General features: G+C 53.8%; 2 protein-coding genes across 3 annotated transcripts; both read left to right on the top strand.

Moving 5' to 3' along the window:
- On the top strand, window positions 1-8358 carry P4HB (prolyl 4-hydroxylase subunit beta). Its single transcript, XM_042025649.1, has 11 exons — window positions 1-217; window positions 475-681; window positions 1452-1585; window positions 1770-1907; window positions 4113-4217; window positions 4495-4620; window positions 4848-5048; window positions 5708-5828; window positions 6044-6225; window positions 6666-6752; window positions 7333-8358. The coding sequence occupies exons 1-11, from the start codon at window positions 58-60 to the stop codon at window positions 7417-7419; spliced, it is 1548 nt and encodes a 515-aa protein (XP_041881583.1). The 5' UTR covers window positions 1-57; the 3' UTR covers window positions 7420-8358.
- Window positions 8359-10617: 2259 nt separating this feature from the next.
- On the top strand, window positions 10618-12497 carry PPP1R27 (protein phosphatase 1 regulatory subunit 27). Of its 2 annotated transcripts, XM_042025656.1 has the most exons (3): window positions 10618-10991; window positions 11963-12113; window positions 12306-12497. In XM_042025656.1, the coding sequence occupies exons 1-3, from the start codon at window positions 10775-10777 to the stop codon at window positions 12427-12429; spliced, it is 492 nt and encodes a 163-aa protein (XP_041881590.1). In that variant the 5' UTR covers window positions 10618-10774; the 3' UTR covers window positions 12430-12497. The 2 variants fall into 2 exon arrangements, with proteins under 2 accessions (XP_041881590.1, XP_041881589.1); XM_042025655.1 differs by having other exon boundaries at window positions 10915-12113.
- Window positions 12498-12671: the final 174 nt, after the last annotated feature.

Raw genomic sequence — 12671 nt, 5'->3', positions numbered from 1 at the left:
GAGGCGGCGCTGCGGCCGCGCGCTTGCCTTGGCTCGTCCCGAGCGCCGCCATCAGCCATGGCGGGTGTGCGTGCGCTGTTCCCGCTGCTCTGCCTGGCCCTGCTGCTGCCCGCCCGCGCCGCCGCCGAGGAAGAGGAGGAGGATGGCGTCCTGGTGCTGCGCGCCAACTCCTTCGAGCAGGCGCTGGCCGAGCACCGATACCTGCTCGTCGAGTTCTGTGAGCGCGGCGGGGCCGGGCCGGGGGGAACGGGCGGGCGGGGGCCGAGGGTGCGGCTGGGAGACGGAGGGGTCGGGCCGGGGAGACGCGCTGAGGGACGGGGTCCCCCGGGCGTGTGTTGGGCTGGGCTGGGGCGCGGGGTCTGCGCGGCCCCGTGGCCCGCCCCACCCCCGGGGCTCCGTGAGTCCGAGAGGGCCTCGGTCCGCCCGGGAGTGGAGTCGGGGAGGCCCGGCCGGCGCTGACGCCCCATCCCGCAGACGCCCCGTGGTGCGGGCACTGCAAAGCGCTGGCTCCCGAGTATGCGAAGGCGGCGGCGAAGCTGAAGGCCGAGGGCTCGGAAATCCGGCTGGCTAAGGTGGACGCCACGGAGGAGTCGGAGCTGGCGCAGCAGTTCGGCGTACGCGGGTATCCCACCATCAAGTTCTTCAAGAACGGCGACAAAGCCGCGCCCAAGGAGTACACGGGTGAGGAGGGGCAGGACATGGGTGAACTGGGTCTGGATGCGCCGCCAGGGTGCAGAGGGCAGCAACGTGGCGCTGGGTCCCAGCACATGGCCCCGTGCTCGAGCTGTGCTGCTGTGGCTGGACAAGGTCCACTGTAACAGTAACCTGGGAATGGTGCTGGGCTGATGTGGAACAGGCCAACCTTTAGTGTCCTCCCTCTGGTGAGATCCCTAAGGTGAGCTTGAGTGGAGGAAATTGCTTTTGTGTAGGAAAGCAAAGTGGCCTGAGCTTGGTTTGTTGTGTGCCCTGACTTGGCTCAGGCAGTGCAGTGCCCAGAACTGGAAACAGGCCTGGGCCATTGGGTGAGGGTGGCAACACAGGGTGTGAGAGAGCTGCAAGGAAGGCTAAGACAGAATTCAGCTAAGCCAGGCTACACAGTGCTGGGTAACAGAGGGTAACATCCAGAATAAAGATGTTGGAAGGAAAAGGTGATGTAGTAACATAACTAATACTGAGATCTTGGAGAAGTGCTGCATTGCTGATCAAAGTTTAAGGATAGGGGCAGGAGGTGAGACAAGAATGGATTCCTGGGAGCCCCTTGTACCGTGACTTATCAATTAGGGATTAGCTTAATTGCACCATGAGTGAAAGGGAATGAGTTGCGTAAACGTTATCTTGAGTCTTGCTGATCTCTTGACCAGCTGCTGAAAGGTCTCTCTCAAAGCTTGAGGGTTTTGTGGTCTTGAACTTAGTTGGAGGGGAAAGTGACTCCTTTTTATCTCCTGGTGTAGCTGGCAGGGAAGCAGATGACATCATCAGCTGGCTGAGGAAGCGCACGGGCCCAGCTGCTGCCACCCTGACTGATGTGGCTGCTGCGGAGGCACTGGTGGACTCCAGTGAAGTGGTGGTGGTTGGTTTCTTCAAGGTAGTGTTTGTGTTTCCATTGGAGATGCTCTTGTGTGTGTCCAGGGCCTTCCCGGCTTCCTCTGTGCCTTGTGCAATACTTGCTGTCCTGCCTTACTTGATCTTCCAGTTCTTTGGGCTGAGCCCTGGGATGTGAATGCTTCAGGTGATGTGGGCCCTCTGAGACCCTGTTCTTTACTCTCCAGGATTTGACATCAGAGGCAGCAAAGGAGTTCCTGTTGGCAGCAGAAGCTGTGGATGATATTCCTTTTGGGATTTCCTCCAGTGTTGATGTCTTCGGCAAGTACCAGATTAGTAAGGACAGCGTCATCCTCTTCAAGAAGGTACTGGCTGGTACTAGGCCTGAGCACCATGCTGGGGTCTGCTGTCTCTTCCCTTTTCTTTAATTAGTCACATTCCAACAAGGTCAGCCCTGGACAAAACAGCAAAGGCCCCATGCTTCAGTGTAGCTGATCTTGGGCCTCAGAGCCTGGGGAGGAAGAGCAGAGACTATGGCCCCTTTGTGAGGGAGTCTCAGGGAGCCACAGTGTGCAGCTGTGTCAGTCTCCCAGCCCTGTGCTCTTTTCCCAGAGCTGCTGGGCTTTGAGTGCAGGTTGTTCCTTCGCTCACTTCCCTGTTCCTCAACTCTCTGCAGTGCAGCAATAGTCACACAGTCTTGGACAGGCCAAAGAGAACAGTAGATGAGCTCTCTGGCTGTCATGGTGCTATTTGGTTGTGTCTTAGCAGAGTTGCTTTTTGTTGCTCATTGTTGGCCTCTGCTGCTGTCACTCACTGCTGTGTCCAAGAGCTGTTCTGTCTCACTGTTGTGGGTTCTGCAGTGCAGGGATCGTAAAGAAGCTCCTAAGAGGATTTGCAGTTCCAGCTGACTGGACTGGGGCAGTGGATTATGTACAGAGGGATGCTGACTACCTACAGAATCACAAATAAATGTACTAATGGAGGCCTGAAAATCCCTGTCACTGGGATGAACTTTCAGGTTTGAGCAGACAAAGAGAGGTTCTTTAGGCTTGGTGGCTCCTCACCCAGAGGTGGTGTGAGGCAGGTCTAAGTGCTTTGGGTTCAGACTTAGTAAACCTGTAATCTCATCAATCATGACTCTGCCCAGCCTAACCTAACACAAGACTTTCTTTTTGTTCACCTGAAATAATTGTTTTATTCTCCTATGCCTCTGACATTGTAGTTATTTTCATGGCGATGGGAGCTTGTAGACTTAAATTCTGAGTCAGAGCCCCTCAGGTCAGTGTGGCTGAGGGAATACCTGGCCTAATGAGCTCAAAATGCATTAGCAAAATGGGGATGGGAAGGGAGGAATATTTGTTCTTGTCTCATTTGGTAGCTGTACCCTATTGCATGAATAGCTTTGTCTGCCCCACTCTGGGTAGTGCTGGGCTGGGCAGAGCTCTGGGCCTGGCAGCCTTTCATGTGTGTTGGGAATGGGAGTGACTGTGATGTGCCAGGTGGTTCCTGCACTGGGCTGGGGCAGGAGTGCTTGGCTCTATGGGAGAAGCAGCCTAGATCTGTCCAGCCATCGGGGCTCCTCCCTGTTCCTGTGCAATGGCATGGCAGTGCCATGGGAGCTCTTGGATATGTCTACTCTAAACCAAAGAGAAAAGGGCAGGAGAACTTGATGGCCTATTTTGGCTTTGGGCTTTGGCTCAGCTCTGTACCATTAGTTGGGTCTAAACTGAGAGTGTTTGGCTCATTGTTCTTCTCTTACTCTATGTGAGTTGTCCAGACTCGCACAGCTGTCCTGATGGTGCTGAAGTGCTCTGCAGAGCTTCTCAAAGCGTTTGCAAAGTTATTTTCTGATGCTAAGTGTTTTCCTTGCCTTTTCCATTGAGGCTGGTGTGCCTCTCCTAACAGAAGGTTATCTGAGTCCACTCTCCTCCTTCTGTCAGCACCTCAAGTATGGCCTTGCCAGGGCACTGCTGTGCCCTTTTGCACATCCTCCCTCTAACCTTGATGGGCCAACTGCAGCTGTTCCTGTTACAGGCTGCCAGAGGGTTCTGGGAATCCTGGTCAGGGGTGATACAGGTGATGGCCCTGTAAAACAGGACCTGGCACCTCTGGTGTGATGTGCTGTTGTCTCTTAACAACGGAGACTGGAACGAACCCCCCAGAGCCAAGGAAGTTAGTGCTGCAGGCTTTGCTGTCAGATGTTCCCAGTACTGTCTGGCTGCAGTGTCTGCTCTGACCACTGATTGCTGCAGAGGAGAAGCTGCTGCAAGGCTGGAGACAGCTGCTCAGGGTCCTTCTTGCTGACTTGCATCACAAATGGTTTCACAGTGGTGCAGAGCAAGGCTGAGATTAAACCTGGCTGTTGTTGCTGCTTACCTTCTGCTGGGGGGTGATTTAAAGCTTTGTTTGCTAGGAAGATAGACACCTTGATCCAGATTTTATGTGGGCATGTGGTTACCTTGTTGAGATGGGAGTCTGCTCTGAATGAGTGCAGCTGAGATCTGCTGTGGCAGTGACTGGAGATTTGTGCGGGACGCAAGTGTTCTAATGAAGAATGTCTGTTCTTGCAGTTTGATGAAGGCCAAAACAACTTTGACGGGGATCTCACAAAAGATAATCTGCTGAACTTCATCAAGTCTAATTCATTGCCTCTGGTCATAGAGTTCACTGAGCAGGTGGGTCTTCAGATATCTGACAAGGCCCTTCCCATGGCTGCTGCAAGAATATAGCAAAGGTCTAGTTGTAAGATTCCATAGTCCTGTTTTATTGTGGAGCTGACACTGGGGGTATGGAGGAGTGGGAAGAAATAAAGGAGGTGTGAGCAAGCTCACACCTCAGAGCAGTCCTGCAGTATTGGAGGCTGCTGTGGGCTGGTCAGCATAGCAGAGTTAAAGTGGTCTGGATACTGATTTGCCTCTTTTCCAAAAATAAAGTTTATTTTTTACTCCCCAGACTGCTCCTAAAATATTTGGAGGAGAGATCAAGACTCATATTCTGCTTTTCCTACCAAAAAGTGTGTCTGACTATCAAGGGAAGCTGGACAACTTCAAGAGTGCAGCTGGGAACTTCAAAGGGAAGGTGAGATGGATTTCTTGGATCATGAGCTGAGACCACTTCCTGCAGAGAAGTGTAGCACTGTCTTTATCTGTGGAGCAGCTGTGGAGGAGGACTTTAAGCCAGCTCTCTATTCTGGGACAGGGCAGGAAGAGACCCCAGTTCAGCTACACTTGGTGTGAGTGTGTGGAGTGTCAATAGCCACAAGGTACTCATGTTCACCTCCTACCTTTCACTTTTTTCCTCCCAAGATCCTGTTCATCTTCATAGACAGTGACCACAGTGACAACCAGAGGATTTTGGAGTTCTTTGGCCTAAAGAAGGAAGAGTGCCCAGCTGTACGTTTGATCACCCTGGAGGAAGAAATGACCAAATACAAACCTGAATCTGATGAGCTCACAGCAGACAAGATCAAAGAGTTCTGTAACAAGTTCCTGGCAGGCAAGATCAAGGTATGTGGATAAACAGTACTGGTGGTGAACAAGGTAGCTGAGAGGGAACAGAAATGTTCCCTGTGAGGGGCTGGAGAGCCAGGTGGAGAAGCCCGTCCATCTTCTGCAAGGAACATCCCATGGGCTTTGTGATTAGAAACGAAAGGCAAAGCTGCTGGGACCTGGAGGCTGTAGGAGAGGGAGCCAAGTAAAGGGAGTTGGACATGGCCAAGCAGTTGTACTCCCCCTGTGGGCACTGTGCTGTTTATCCAGTTGCTCTTTCTACCAGTAGCCTGTGGAAGGTGTGAATTCTGTGGCACAGGGAAAAGGGTTGTCAGCTCCTGTCTGCTGGAGGGGCTGTGTGCGGCTCACCCAGCAGTGTGGGTGCAGCAAAGCCCAGTCCTCTGGGAATGGGGCTGTCAGGAGTGCTGCTTCCTTCCTGCAGAGCTCTGTTGCCATTCTCTCTGCACAACAGTACCTGCTATTCCTGCTGGGTCAGGGTGGGAAGGAGACTCTCTGGGGAAGAAGAGGAAGTGACCAATTCATCTGCTTGCTCACAGCCTGTGACTGAGGCACCAGTGGGGGTGGTTAAACCTGGGTTTTCCAGGATACGTGATTGCATGTTCAGTCCAAGTAGCTATGTAGCAAACAGTATGTCTGAATTTCACTTTTTATTCCAGCCCCACCTAATGAGTCAGGATCTTCCTGAGGACTGGGACAAGCAGCCTGTCAAAGTTCTGGTTGGGAAGAACTTTGAAGAAGTTGCTTTTGATGAGAATAAGAATGTCTTTGTGGAGTTCTGTGAGTATCTTCCTACAGCTGATTCCAAGTAACTAGTATGAAAGGACTGCCAAAGCATTGTGTGACCAGAAGTAGGGGAAAAGCCTTTTGTAGAGTCTGGGGCCCCCCCCCCCAAAGGCAGTGCCTTGGTTGCAAAGATGTGTGAGAGCTGTCTGGTTGGGGAGGAGTGGTACCTCCTTAGGTTGTTGGTGCAACTCTCTCTCTGTAATTAACAGATGCCCCATGGTGTGGTCACTGCAAGCAGCTGGCTCCAATCTGGGACAAGCTGGGAGAAACTTACAGGGACCATGAGAACATTGTCATTGCCAAGATGGACTCAACAGCTAATGAAGTGGAGGCAGTGAAAATCCACAGCTTCCCCACACTCAAGTTCTTCCCTGCAGGCTCTGGCAGAAATGTAAGCTGGCAGCCAGGCTCGTGCAGTCACGTAGCCAGGGAGCACGGGAATGCTCAGCTGCTTGCTCGAGTTGTTTTGGACAAGGCCTTTGGGAGGGATCTGCACTCTGTCGGGATGGAACACAACAAGTCTACAGGACACCAAAGACCCTTTGTGGGGTCTGGGCTGCAGGGAAAGAGTTTGGGGGGGAGTGGGAAGTGGGAATGGGGAAAAGAGGGAGCATAGAGGACAGTGTGCTCATCTGCAGGCTATTCTTTCCTCGCAGTGATCTCTGAAGTCTAGTGGCTGAGCTGTTTTCCTTCGTCTCATATGGGTGAAGGTGAATTTTTAAATTCCCTTTTGCTTGGCATGTTCACTGTTGCTCAGAAAGAGAATTCTCCTTTCCAGGGGTGTGGGTCTGTAGTACCCATAACCAGCATCCTTATGTTTTCCCTCTGTAGGTAATTGACTATAATGGGGAGAGGACACTAGAAGGCTTCAAAAAATTCCTGGAGAGTGGAGGTCAGGATGGGGCGGCAGCTGATGACGTGAGTAATGTGGATGGAGTACTTTGGGCCTTTGGGAACAGCGAGCATGGGTCAGAGCTGGTTCTGTGCCTGAATCCTCAGTCCTAAATAAGATCCTGTGTTGTTACATGTCAGGAGAGGATATTGCTGGTGAACAAAGTGCCCACAGCAGTGTGATCTGTTCAGGTGCAGCCTGGCTGGCAGTGGGCCTGCAATGGGCTCCTTATCTGGAGAGCACTGTGTGAGTGTGAAGTAGCAGTGCTGTGGTTGTGCACTGCTGGGGCACTCAGGGCTTGTTCCCTAGAGAACTTCCACTCAGCACCTGGAACTGGGCTATGTGATCAATGCCATGTATCTGTGTATCTAGTTGGAAGCTCTCATCTGCTGCGGGTGGTGTGGAGACTATTACACGTGGACAGGTACCAGCTTCCAGGGGTTCCTAATCCTTAATGTCCTGAGTCTGAAGCTCTTGATAGCAGTCTCTGGATGTTTTGTTAGCATGGCAGCAGAGAGCAGTGACCAGACAAGGGTGGCTGCTCAGTGCTTGGTTCTGGATCTGCCTCGTGTGCCAGAAACCAGGAGCTGTCTGTAACCTCCACAGGATCTAGAGGACCTGGAGACAGATGAAGAAACGGAACTTGAGGACGGTGATGAGGATGAGCAGAAACTCCAAAAGGATGAATTGTAAAGAGAAGACTGATTACATCATCCAAAAAATCAGACACTAAATTGACTGCTGTAATGCAGCCCTGTGAGTCAGAAACCCATTAAGATTTAAAGCAGAAGGTAAATGACTGGAAATCCAGGGATTGGCTTCTAAAGTAACGCTTTACCCTCACTTGTCTGTACACTTACCTTTTCTTTCTTTTGGCTTTTGAAAAGGGAACTGTCACTAGGGAGCCAGCCCAGCCAGCTGGGCTCTTTTTTTCTATTGTGATGTACTTTTTCGTACACAGCTTTTGTCTGGAGAATTCTGTTCTTCTGGGCAACAGGAGGTTGTGAGGTGGTACCAGGAGTTCAGTGGCCTGACAATCTGGAGCCTTGCCACTAACATCTTCCAAGACAGCTTTTTCTCTTTCTTTTAGAACTAAAGCCCCTAATTGATTTCTGCACCTGGCAGGGTCCTTAATGGCATCAGCTGTTCTTCCCTGGGGCTGGCCTTCAATATATGTAGGGGCAGAGGGCTGATGGCTTCCTGGGGAAAGGTGTATGTGAAGGTGCTTCTCTTCATGCTAGCCAGATGTTTCCTTTCCCCTCTCCTTCAAGACACTTGGAGATGACTATTCCAAACTCCTGGAGGGGTGGAATACTGTATGCACTGGCTGTGGCAGGCTCTGAGGGTGGAGGTTGCTGCTGGCTCACCAGCTGTGTTGACATCCTTTTGATCAAAGACAAAACTTGCGATCCCTTTCCATGAATTATTTTGAGTGGGTTGACCCAGGAGGTGGGTGGTGGGGGAGGGCCTGATAAACAGATCACACAGGACATTTGCAATTACTCGAGTTTGGGAATGTGACTGAGGGAGTGCCTCACAGGCCTGAGCTGCATCAGGCTGGTTCTTAGCATTCTGCTACAATAACATTGGTACTGAATTTGATGGCCAAATAAAGTTGAGATTTTAATACTATTATGTCTCTTTGTCTTTATCAGAGTGTAGAATATTTGAACCTACCCTGGAAGGGGAGATCAGAGTTGTAGGGTGATTCTCAAGAGGCTCTGCTGCAACAGGGTGTGTATCACTTTCTCTGCATAATTGGTAAAGGAAGAGAACTTCCCAATGCTCATGTCCTGGGCTTGTGCAGGTGCTTTGTTAGGAGTGAGCGGGCCGTGGTTTGGCTCTGAGAGTGCACAGCCCCTTGGCCAGCTGGCTGGGCTGAGGGGACATTGCTCTGGAGCAGTGAATCAGGACATGCCAGGGCTGCTGTGGCTCTGCTAGTAAGGCTCACATGACCCCATGAGCCACACTGCTATTTCCAAATCTGCTGCTTGCTGCTGAAGGTATTTGGGTTAGAAAATATGCTATAAATGTCACAGGGAGGGCATGGTGAGGCTAGAGGACAACTGGGCGTGCCTCAGTGAGTGGGGGTGTGTGCTGGAGCAGTGGCACGGGGGTGTTGGACAACACTTGTCTCTGTCTCCAGCTCCAGCCTTCTTCTGTGGCTCCCTGAGAGCAGAACCCCAGCAGAGTCCTGATGTGGTGTCTCCAAGCTTTGGGCACAGCAGCACCAGGGCTGGGGCTGAGCAGGCACCCATTCACCAAGGGATCAGGAAGGGTTGTCCCTGCCAGAACAGCAGCCAGGAATGTCTGAGACCTTTACTTGCAGTTATGTGGAGGAGGATCTTTGAAGACACCTCCCTCCAGGGCTGTGCCCCCACATGACTGAAGGTGGGCAATGGCCACTGCTGCACCCCAACAAACCCAGCAGTTTGTTGGGGTGCAGCAGTGGCCATTTGGGGTGGGGAAGAAGGGAATTTCACTAGTAAAGTTCCACTGGAAGATGCTGTCTAGAATTTGACTCAAATAGGTCCATTTTGTAAAGCCAGTTGAAGTGTGACCAAGTCTGAGCCCTGCAGTGGTTCTCCTCTGTTCCTGTGCTGAGACCCACTGTGCTCAGCTTAGAGGAGGGGCCTCTCCTAGCCCAAGGCTCCCTGTGGCAGAGCAGGAGTTTAGCAGCCATCTCAGGTACATGCCTAATTGCTGTTCCAAGAAAGCAGGCTGGAAGTGTTCTGTGCTGAGCTTGGATGCCCAGTGCTGTGTTCAGGCTGATCTAACAAGCAGACACTCAGCCAAGAGATTGATGCATTTGCCAGCAGATAAATAAGTGCAGGAGTTCTAAGGTGTGCGGCTGACTGTGCTGCCAGGATCAGGGCAAGAGTCTGCAGCAGGAGTAGCAGAGTGAAATCCTTGACTCCTAAAGCAGCATATGGATTTTTTCTGGCACACCTGCCTGGATAATCCCTAGCAGCAGACAGAGCACAAAATGCTTATGTATCTGACATGCCCAAACTGATGGGGGAAAAAACCAGTGGTTGCTTAAACCCTTGATGGACCTGAATGATTCCTCTGTGGCAGATGGTTCTCTTTTGGGTCACGACAGTAGAGCTGGAGTGAAGAGTATTGGAGGCAGGAGCTGTCTGGTGGTGGTGCTATTCTGCTATTCCTCCAAGGCTGCTTGCAGTAGCCTGCCCTCAGCAGCGGCTGCTTCCCTCTCTCAAGGAACAAGGAACACCAGGGACCAGCAGTGCAAGCTTTTGGTTCTGCACCTGTCTTGGGATCACCAGCAGCACCTCTGTCCTCACAAGGGCACAGGGGACATCTGACATGCAGGTTGTGCTTCCATGCTGGGCTGTGTGCTGTCACAGCTGTGCTGGGCTGCACAGCTCCTCCTGCTCCTTTCAAGTTGTCCCCTGAAGCTACAGGAGGGTGACAGCTCTGGATGTGTTTGTGACCACAGCCCTGGCACATCCACACTGCACTAGTCAGCTGGGGACACAAGTGGCCGGTTCCCTGGGTTGCTGATTGTGCCTGTGCCCCTTCCCCCAGAAGGGCTTGATGTTGGGAAGTTGCTTCCAGGCTCCTCTGAGGGGCTATCCATGCAAGAGTAGATTTGACCCCTCGGATGGGCACATCAACAGGTGGGTGGTAAGATGAGACACCAACTTCTGCCCAAAAGTGGGAAGCTCCAGGCCTGGTCAGCTCGATTACGAAGCATCATGGCAAATAGCATGAGCTGCATGTCCCCAAAATAGCCCAGGGGAGTCTTTATAACGTGGTGCTCCTAGAGAGTCATCAGTCCTGGGCCAAAGGCCTGTAGATGAGCTGCAAGTGCCAGGTGCCACCTCCTGCATGTGACTCAGGGAGCGCAGGAGAGCACGGTGGCTGCCACTTCCCCGTGGCAAGAGGACACTGACACAGGCGTGGGTGCGGCAGGAGCACAGCAGTGTGGGGGCCAGCACAGATCTGCAGCAAGGAGGGCTCCTGACAGGCAGAAGAGGAGACAGCAGTGCAGTGAGGGGCCGGGCTGAGTGCTGAGCACCCCCCCATGCCGCTGTGCCTGAAGGCTCCTGTGAGCATGAGGGACTATTGCCCCTTGTCGGTGCCCCGGTACGGCCGGTACACCCCGCGTCTGAGGGCCTCGCGCACTGTGCACTTCCCCAACGATGTCGTCTTTCAGGACCACATCAAACAGGGGGACCTGGAGCAGGTGGGCAGGTTCATACGAGCCAGGAAGGTGACACTGGACACCATCTACCCTTCTGGTGAGTGCTGCTGGTCAGCAGAGCTGGGGCAGAGCAATGGCACAGCTTGGTGGGGCTGTGAGGGACACTGGAGCAGGGCTGTGGGCCACCTTCAGCAGGGCTGGAGCAAGCCAGGTCCCTCCCTACCAGGAAGCAGTGCCCAGCAGGGCCTGAGAACCCCAGGCCAGGGCCCCATCATCTCCCATCAACAGCATAGCACATGCTGTAGGAAGGGGGAGCTTGGCCACTGGGTCCCTGTAAGGCACAATTGAGCACCTGTAGTGTGGTGGGACCTCAAAGAGCAGCAGCAAGCACAGGCCAGTCTGTGAGCTCTGGACTCCTGCCCTTTCCCCAGATTGGGGGGTCTGCATTTGTTCTGGCTCTGCCTGTTTCTCACAGGCACTGCTCACTCTTGTATGCCTGACTCCAGGGACTCACGGGGAAAGCTTTGTGTTCTGTTTGCACAGCCTCATCAGCAACTGTTTATGGAATGCCTTGATCACTACAGGCAAATAAAGAGCCTAGATTTGTCCTTTTCTTGTGCTTGGATTCAGCTTCTGCTCTTACATGGCCATGGAGACAGAGGCTCAAATGACCCCGGGCTTCCTTCTGTCCATACTGATTCTTCATTAGTGAGGAGTGTCCAAAACTCAGGCAGAGCAGGATGCCAGAGACTTTTCTCGTGTCTCCATGTGAGTCCTGGTCAGGACTCGGAGCAGCTGCTCTAAGGGGCAGCTCCTCCTCCCTCCCTCTGTCCTGCCTAGCCAGGCCAGTGGGTGCTGCACCATCCCAGACAGGGTATTCATGCTGCAGAAGGGCAACAGGAACCCACAGCAGTTCCTCTGGCTTCCTCAGTCTTCGTTTCTTTCCCCACAGTCCTCTCCCTGAGAAGGAGAGTTCCTGGACCCCTTTCCTGAGCTATGCACAACTTGTGAGTTCAGGATGCAGAGCCCTTCCCCAGGCCAGGGCGCTAACACCTCCTCTCCCTTCAGGCATGGCAGCCCTCCATGAAGCCGTGCTGACGGGAAACCTGGACTGCGTCAAGCTCCTGGTGAAATACGGCGCTGACATCCACCAGAGAGATGAGAACGGGTGGACACCCCTGCACATGGCCTGCAGCGACGGCTATGCTGACATAGCCAGGTAAGGTGTTGTGAGGGTCTGCCAGTGCTGCAAAGCCTGAGGATGGACAGCACAGGGCTGGAGCTGTGGCTCCTTTGGGGCGTACCCGGTCCCTGCGCTGCCCCTGGGGCTGTTCGGGCCGTGCCACTCCTGGCGAGGGAGGCGGCGGGACCAGGGCTGCCCGGCCTGGCGCCTCAGCTCCGCGTCCTGCAGGTACCTCCTGTCCCTTGGGGCCAGCCTGGAGGCCACCACTGATGATGGGGAGAAACCCTCGGACCTCATCGACCCCGAATACGAGGACCTGGTGCAGCTCTTCGGAGCCACGGCGCTGCGCTGAGGCGGGCATGGCGAGAAGCGGCCCCGAGGGCCTCGGGGCCGGGGCGGCGGGGCTGCGGCCTGCCCGAGGGCCGGAGCTGCGCCCGGGCTGGACCTGGGCGGCGGCCGGGCAGTGGCGCTCGGTACTGCGAATCGGGAACCACTTTGTACTTTTCCAATAAAGCATCTTGGTTACCGCCTCCGCCGGGCATGGGCCGGGGCCGGGGCCGGGGCCGGGGCCGGGCCGGGCGGGGCGGGGGCGGT

The sequence above is a fragment of the Corvus kubaryi genome, unplaced genomic scaffold (assembly GCF_017639235.1).
Source record: "Corvus kubaryi isolate FWS band 111438036 unplaced genomic scaffold, C.kubaryi_AGA036_p1.0 37272, whole genome shotgun sequence".
Taxonomy (NCBI): Eukaryota; Metazoa; Chordata; class Aves; order Passeriformes; family Corvidae; genus Corvus; species Corvus kubaryi.
The sequence above is the reverse complement of the archived record's forward strand: the minus strand, read 5'-3'. Positions and strand labels throughout refer to the sequence as shown.